Below are 8875 nucleotides of genomic sequence, written 5' to 3'. Positions count from 1 at the left end.
TCATTAGGAAATTATTCCTTTTAAAAAGGATACTGTAAGGGAGGTGGAAAGGTGAAGGGTTGACTGGAGCAAGGACAGAGGTATTAGCAAATAAGGGGAGACCAGGTTGCTAAGTGAGAGGGAAGGAGTTGTGGAACTTAAGAGAACAGTAAGTTAATTTGTTCTTAAATTATTTTGAACAAGGTGGGATGTAAATACACATCGTAAGTTAATACGCTTCCCTGAAAAAGGTGAATGTAGTCTTGTTCTCATAATACAGATGAATCGGAAAACAAAGCGTATTGCTTTACACGAATAATGACTTTCCTACATTTTCACTTTTGGAAATTTAGGAGATGTTTTTAAACCCTTAATTTGTGATTATACATTTACTTGAAACTAATTCATACTGTAGTTGTTTCTTCATTAGTTAAGTTTGAAAGTTTTACAAGGATGAAATTGCTGTGTTCAATTTCTCCTACTGTGCAGTCCTTATTTCTGTATCTTATGACTTAACCAAGAGCTAGAAGTAAATGAATTAGTTTAAAACTTAAAAACAGCAACAATACCCAACTGAACGTTTCCCCAACTTCAAAACATGAAACCTAAAGTGCTCTGTCATAATTCAAAGCATTATTTGAAAGATGTGCCATTTATCTCTGACTGTTCTGTCAGGGAGCGAGAAGGAGCAGGACATGAAAATTGAGGAGCGTCTGTTAATTCTGAGTTCCTTACTGTTTTGGCTTATAATATTGTGAATTTGTAGGGTTATTGTATAATATTTAATTATTCGGAATGTTTCCAGGTTACTTTTGAAAGACTTCTGGCTCATATATTATTTTACATCTTTGTTAAATCTCTCAGCATAGGAGTCTGCAAGATGACTGTGATAAATTATGTAAAAATATTAATAATCTGCTCTAGACCCTGGGTTCCAAATGAGGCCTTTACCGGAGGACATGACTCAAACGTAATTAGATGAAACTTTGCATAGATTACTTGTTACTTTGCATAGATTATTTAACCCTTATTTTTGTGGGTTGAGTAGGTCACTTTGGGCAAAATGTAAATAGTTTTTTTTCTTCTTTGAGTGCATTTCTATTCAGTTTTTTACGTGCATTGTAAACATCAAGAAGCGCAGAGATAAAGTCCTTTTAAGGCCACCTATACAGAAAAGACTAAGGTTGTAAAAGAACTTAACAGGCATTTTTAATCTTGAGTCCAGGCATTTCTTGAGTCCCTTTATGTCTCTTCGGTTTCGTCTTGAATGCTTACTGCCTTCTGAGATGATTGAAAATATCCTTTTATTATAAATTTTTGTTTGAATTGATGGGAGAGGTGGGACTTCATTCTTACAGGTTAATCATTTCCAGTTTTCTTGGGTTAGTTTTCAGTTTTCAAATCAGCCTCAAGCTTAAAGGTAGTAGCTATTTGATTAGAATATTTGTATAGCTCCAGACCTCTAACAAACCATTGTCATTTTCTTAGGAAATGTGAAAATATTTAAATGATTAATTGCTTTTTGAATTCTTTACCATAGAGCTCTTACGTAGTCCTGTCCTTCCATTAGAAACACACTAAAGCAACTTTTGTATTTCCAAGAAGCTCATGTATTACAGGTACTATGTATTCCTAATTAGATAGTTACCTGAATTTATCTTTAAATATATTATTTAGTGTGAATCTGACTTATCTTGACATATCTATTGTGGAGATTAATAATAAAATAATTTTTAAATACTTTTAGTTTATGGAGTGAACTGTTCTACGTTTAAATGCACTAATTAAAAATGTTTTACATTGATGTGTAATTTTTAAGATATAGTAACTTTGTAAAATATTTTATCTTCTAGGAGAGGGTTAAATCCACCACACAGGGTGAAATCTATCTCCATGACAACATTCACACAACAGGAAATTGAATTTCTGCAGAAACATGGAAATGAAGTAAGTGTTTTTACAATTTTTAACTTTCTTGTTGGCAGTCGTTTTAATAAGGTTTAATAAGTTGTTTAGAATGGTGGATTTCACTGTGGAGGGGTGCTGCCTGAGTGGTTCTTGTCGGTTAAGTGTCCGACTTCGGCTCAGGTCATGATCTCAGGGTTCGTGAGTTTGAGCCCCGCATCGGGCTCTCTGCTGTCAGCAGACACCCTGCTTCAGATTATTTGTTCCCCTCTCTCTCTGACCGTCCCCCGTGCTCGCTCGCTCTCTTTCTCTCCAAAATAAACAAACATTAAAAAATAAAAGATGGTGGATTTCACTGTTTAAAAAGTTATTTTCACACAAAAATAACTTTTAGTAATGTACTCATTTAGTACTCATTTAGTAATGTACTTAGAATTAATATCTACTGCAAAAATACCTTTATCCTGAGGTGAAACATGTATCTAAAGTTCATCAGTGTTGAATGTAAAAGCCATTTTTGGAAGACATCTAGTATGGGGGTAATTGTTAGTGTTTACTTTAAAAGACCAAAAGAGTAAACTTTTGTTAGGCCATTGTGTAATCACCTTTTGCTTGAGGTCCCCTCCTATCTTTTTATTATATGTTGAACTTTGTGTTGAGCAGGTGCTGGGTAGGGAGGAGGCTGGCAGTGCTGGGGGAGAGCCCAGCATGAAGGGGAGCCCAAGAAGAACTTGGAGAGGAGCTGTTTCATTCTAAGTCTGTTTTAATGGCCTTCCAGCAATGCCATTCTGTTTTGTTTGCTTTCTTGTTTTTAGTTCTATGTTTTTACCATGTGTTCATGAGAGTGGTGATCTGGCATTGAAAAACTATAAAATTGACCCAAAAAATTATTTCATTACTTCATGGAAAGGAAATAATTACTTTAGTTATACTATTCTGTTTGCATATTTTTGATATAAGAGACAGAAAAAAGTTGTTTTAGTATTTTATTCATTTTAATTGTTCACCCTCAGAATATATGTAGGCATTTTTACTTGCCTCTCTTTCTTCCTTAAGCAAGTAATATCTTAAACTTGCTTGCCTACTTGTTTCGCACATCTGATTTTGGCTCTAAAACAGCAAAGAGGTATAAATTCAAGATTATGAGATATTTTTAAACGCATGATTCAGAGAAGTGAGCACACTTTGAAGTCTCCCAAATTTTGCTGATAAAAAATTATTTTGTGGAATCAAGTTTCAGACTGACGTGGGAAAATCTAAAGCTAGGAGAAAGGGCAGAAGATTTGTAATGACAGTACAGAATAATATATTTACTGATTAAAATATAATTTGAATTGTTTATATAAAGTTTGGGATTAAACTAGCAGTGCAAACTTTTAATTACACTCTTAGAATGTTGGCCTAGTATGGAAAATTTTGGATATCTGAAATAGGGAGTCAGAAATAAAATATTATTGCTCTTAGATGAAAAATCTATGATCATAGGTAACGTCAGAGAAATAGAACTAAAAAGGTGACAGTCTATTGGAGAGGCTAGGTAAAAACATCTGCACCTGTCAGTAAGTAGCTAAGGTTAGGTGAAGATTGGCCTCAAAATACAAGATTGATTGTGATAAGAACATTCAACATAAGATCTCCTCTCTGAAAACAATTTTAAGTGTCAATACAGTATTCTCACCTGTAGGCATAGTGTTGTACATTAGATCTCTGGAACTTACTCATCTTGTATGAATGAACTTTATACCCACTGCATAGCAGCTCCCCATTTCCCTTCCCAGCTCCTGTCAACTGCCATTCTACTTTTTGCTTCAGTGAGTTTGACTGTTTTAGATGCCTCATGTGAGTGGAATCATACGGTATTTGTCCTTCTGTGACTGGCTTATTTCACTTAGCATAGTGTCCTCAAAGTTCACCCATGTTGTTGAATACGGCAGTTTTTAAGATGGACATCAAAATAAATTCAGAATATAGGCAAGGAAACAATTTTAGGCAACTCATATCAAAAAGTGGAAACAGGGATGCCTCGGTGGTTCAGTTGGTTAAGCGTCCAACTTCGGCTCAGGTCATGATCTCGCGGTTCGTGAGTTTGAGCCCCACGTCGGGCTCTGTGCGTACAGCTCAGAGCCTGCTTCGGATTCTGTGTCTCCCTCTCTCTCTGCCCCTCCCCACTCACAATCTGACCCTCTGTCTCAAAAAAAAAATTGAAGAAAAAAGTAGAAACAAAATATGAATGTTAGAGATGACTGGAATGGGTTCGTGGATTTTAAATCCCGAAAAGAGCCATGCAGACTGATAGGCCACTTAAAGCCCTTGCCAGGGCAGTCACTGTGCGAGGTGCTGTGGGTGTGCGAGGTACTGTGGGTGCAGTTATGGGTGTGTCTCAGAGGCTTAGCTGACATAGAGCTTACAGTGTAGTTGGAGAGGCAGATATGTAACAGTTATAGCATATGTTAGATAACTAATGACAAGAATAAGAAGTATCAGAAATAATCTGGAAGGACAGATTCAAACTGTGGGTGAAAAGGAAAGAATTGGGAAGATCTCATAGAGGTAAAACATTTAGGACCTGAGCTGGCAGGAAAAGAGATTTGTTCGTTTTTAAGTTTATTTCTTTCTTTATTTTTAAGTGATCTTGACACCCAATGTGGGGCTTGAACTTATGACTCTAAGATCAGAAGTTGCATGCTCTTTTGACTGAGCAAACCAGGCGCCCTGTGGCAGGAAAAGATATTGAAGGCAGAGCAAACACATTGCACAAAGAGAAAGGGAAATCTACTATAGTGCGTACTGTTAGAAAATATACCAACCTTTTAAATACTTGTTAAGGAAGACACACATAGTTTCTTGTGTCCCTAAGAACATCTTAGAATCAAAGTCTTGGGCTAGGTATATTTAATTCTTACTAATATTAACAGTATCTGTGTTCTTAAAAACTTAAGAGGTGCTTACTTAGAAGGTAAGGATTGATACTATAAAGTGCAGGATGGTCAGCACAGCCTAGCAAAAACTTGATAGACTTCCAAGTGCAGGTGCTCTGTTATCACTTTATCTTATGTAAACATTTAAATATTAAGTTTAACATGCATAGAGAAAGCATGCAAATGTTAATTTTTCATTTTAAAACATGTTGCCATATTCCAACTGTGTGTCACTGTGTTTGAGGACCATCCTCAATCACATATATTTTGGATTAAAAAGGCCCTGCCCGTCTTACGTAATGTGCATGAAGGGGTCATACCTGAGGATGAGTGTTTCATCAGTTAAAAGAGAGTATATTGACTGGCGGCGGTCCTGGGGTCTCCTCCCTCCCGGGGTTAGTGTTCTGAGGGTCAGTTAGCTGGTCCTGATTGGAGGGTGCAGGCTTACGCAGGTAAGCACGGTGGTTGCTGAATGACTCAGCAACCCGTGTGTTGAACAGAATTCACCTACATTGCACATGCTTTCAGTGTTCCTCCAGACATTTCTATGTGGGAAAACCTGTTTACAGTCATCTGAGTGTATAACTTCAATCTGTTGTAATGCTTGCATTACAGTTGTGAATAGCTTGCCAAAGGAAGTCATGCTGCCAAATTCAGGATAAAGAGTAGGAGGGGACCGCCAAGTTACAGGGCAAAGGGCACGGATTCAGGGAATCCGTTTCATTCACCATCAGCGCAGTGGCCTAACACATGTGCATCTCTAGGGAAGATTTCACTTTTCATTCAGACCCGTGTTAAGAATTGTTCATTGGTTTTGGAAAATCACAGAACTGATGGCAGCACCACTTACGGTATTTGAGTGATTAATAAAGTTCATCTGTCTTGGTCTGCGAGCTGTGGTAAGCAAATACTGTTATTACCGTTTATAAATGTGTATCAAGGACATGCTTAATATTTATTACATTATATCATTAGCTTCTACGGATGTGGTTTACGAAGTACTTGAACATTACTTTAGTGTTCTGAGACTCCTGCGGAGCAGATGTGTATGTTATTATCTTATAGAACATAATGTGCCAGATGTCAGTACAATATTTTTCAGCAAAGCACCTTGTATTTATTATTTGCAGGAATACTTTTGACATTTTTTTCAGAAGTAAAGTGTTTTACAAAAAATTTCTATATGCTGTATTTACCTAGTAGCACTTTTCTATCATGATGTTAACTTAAAAAAAAATCTTTAGTTGTTTCCTCCATATATCCTCTTTTGTGATATTGTGGGTAATTTATGGTCCTCTAGCTGAGGGAATTTCACTACTGGGTTAAATCCTGATTATCAAAGTTAATGGAAGCAGGGCTGGTGATCAGTGCTCTAGAAATTCAATAAAAAGAAAATGTATTAGTAATTTTATTTTGAAACATCAGTTTTTCTTTTCTAGGAGCAAATTAACTCTCCTTAATTTTGTTTTAGGCCTGAGAATAAAAGAGTCACTATTGATGCTCCACAGGCACATACAGTCTACATGTAGAAATAAAATCATTTAATAGACAATATTTGATTATTTTTATGCTAGATTATAAAAATAACCCCCAAAACAAACTACTGCTTTAAGAAAGAAAAAAAAAAAAAACACTTTCTAAAACAATTGGCCCATAAAGTAAGGTGCTCTTTTCTCTCTGTTCACATTTATGATGGATTCATTTTTCATTTTTAAGAGAGATTTATTAATCACCTGCTGTGTACCAAGGACTGTCCCTGGGTGCTAGAGATAGAGTGACAAGCAAAAGCAGACAGGACTTGCCCTCATGTAAAGCTTGGAGTTTAGTGGGGGGAGACAGACAACAAAAATCATTTTTTGCCAATTCCATTTTGGTTTAAGACAGAGAGGGCTTCAGTGGTAGTTGTAGATGCTTTGGGAGTGTGGAGATGAGGATTTTTCAGGACGTTATACTTATGATTAAATAGGCCTTAGTTTATGAGATAAGCTATTGAGAGTTTTTGGGCAATTAAATTGCATCTTTGGGAGAGATTGGGGCCATTTATAACAGGAAACAAACACTGTCACACAAAAAAATATTTTTGTTTCTAAAAAAATTTTAAATTCCAAATTCACATGCTCGGACAGTTTTTCTGGAATATCCAGTTATCATTTTATGATACGTTGTGTGTACTCAGTCTACTATGGGTTAAACAGACTCGTGAACTCTGAAAAGTGGAAAGCCAATATCAGAAAGAGTTTATGGGACATTATCAGAGTAAAGACCGTGAACTTTTTTTTTTTAATTTTTTTTTTTTAACGTTTATTTATTTTTGAGACAGAGACAGACCATGAACGGGGGAGGGTCAGAGAGAGGGAGACACAGAATCTGAAACAGGCTCCAGGCTCTGAGCTGTCAGCACAGAGCCCGACGCGGGGCTCGAACTCACGGACCGCAAGATTGTGACCTGAGCCAAAGTCGGCCGTTTAACCGACTGAGCCACCCAGGCACCCCAAGACCGTGAACTTTTGAATGAATCGTGAATCAGTGTGTGAAGATACCATGTCGTTTCAAAGTGTTGTAGTCATTTCTTTAAAGTTTTGCTAAACGCTAAGTGGTCTTAACCCAAACTGTAGCTCTCTATGGAAATAGATTAAATTTGAGCTGGATTTGTTAAATACTTCTTGAAGTGCAGTGGTCTTGTGCAGAAAGAATGGGCTTTGGACTCGGCAGGCTGAGAACATTGGACAGGATGCCTCTGAGACTCCATTTCTACCAACTGTAAAATAGTGACAGTAAAATCTTTATATAGAAAGGCTAAAATACTTTGAACTTGAGCAATCTGCGAAAGTTCCGAGTGTAGTTCTTGTTGGATAATGTAGGTATTCAGATGTTTATTGAATCAGAATCTAAGGTAGTAGAAGTTACAAGGGAAGGATTATCAATATGTATTTTTGTTCCTTATTAGAGGGATTTTTTTTAGTTTTCATAATGTACAAAAGTGTCATTTACATTAATGTTTGGGTTATGTATTTAAATTCTTGGGACATTTTAATTTTTATGCTGATCTTAAATAGCAGCAACAATTGGCTGTGATTTTAATAACAGCATATTAAATGTCATGATTGAGTAGAGCTAAGTTACAAACTCAGTACTCCAGGATCTAGAATTACCTTGTTGCTTTTAGCAAGGTTGGCAAACTGTTTCTGTAAAGGACCAGTAAATATTGTAGGCTTTGTGGGCCACCTACATACAATCTCTGTTGCATATCCTTGTTTGAATAGAGCATTTTTAAAATAATCCTTTAAACAGCTGTAAAAACCATTGTTAGAGCAGGGGCAGTGCAAGAACAGGCCAGTGGCCCAATTTGATCTGCAGGTGGTTGGTTGAAGACCCCTGGTCTGTGGCATTCCAGAGTTTTCAGTTCTCAATATAAATCCTTTTATAACCTTCCTAGTTAATCTTTTTCTTGCTTCATTTCCAGCAGAAATGTTTAAACTGTAGTGATCTCTGTTTTGTTTTCCATATATGCTGTCCGTATTCCAGTTTTCTTGCCATTTTGCTCATGATGTTGTATTTATTGTGAATCTTTTTTTAAGATTCACATTTTTACTCCCCTATCAAATTTTTACTCTCCTATGAAGTCTTCCAGGAGTATTGGAGCTGACAGGGACTATATAAACCCCCCCACTCATACTTCAAAAAAAATTTATATTTATATTTAATTGATATGTATGTGTGTGCATATGTGTATATATACGTGTATATGTACATATATATATACACACACACCATGGCATTCACTCTAAGATATTGCACTATATATATATATATATATATATATATTTTTTTTTTTTTATTTCATAGTTTCTTCTGTATTGGTTTTACTATCCTCAAAACATTGTAGACATTTCTATATCGTATCTTACATACTTTTTCATTACACTTATAGCGGTGAGAGTGTACAAGAATATATATCCAAGGGAGTTTGAGACTTTGGATCCATGTGAATTTCATCCAAATTACTTTTAGTAGTTGTTAAAATTTTTTCTTTCTTTCTTTCTTTCTTTCTTTCTTTCTTTCTTTCTTTCTTT

General features: G+C 36.0%; 1 protein-coding gene across 1 annotated transcript in view; it reads left to right on the top strand.

The window, feature by feature from the left end:
- The first annotated feature begins 1572 nt into the window (after window positions 1–1572).
- The window catches only part of AGFG1 (ArfGAP with FG repeats 1), a 57254-nt gene continuing 49951 nt past the window's right edge, over window positions 1573–8875 (top strand). The window contains exons 1-2 of the mRNA XM_040450810.1: window positions 1573–1598; window positions 1833–1926. Coding sequence (XP_040306744.1) covers window positions 1588–1598; window positions 1833–1926 — 105 coding nt within the window. The 5' untranslated portion in view covers window positions 1573–1587. The remainder of the gene's footprint in view (window positions 1599–1832; window positions 1927–8875) is intronic.

This window comes from Herpailurus yagouaroundi, unplaced genomic scaffold (genome assembly GCF_014898765.1).
Source record: "Herpailurus yagouaroundi ecotype Mexico unplaced genomic scaffold, PumYag 202, whole genome shotgun sequence".
NCBI classification, from domain to species: domain Eukaryota; kingdom Metazoa; phylum Chordata; class Mammalia; order Carnivora; family Felidae; genus Herpailurus; species Herpailurus yagouaroundi.
This window is presented reverse-complemented; position numbering and strand designations above follow the sequence as displayed.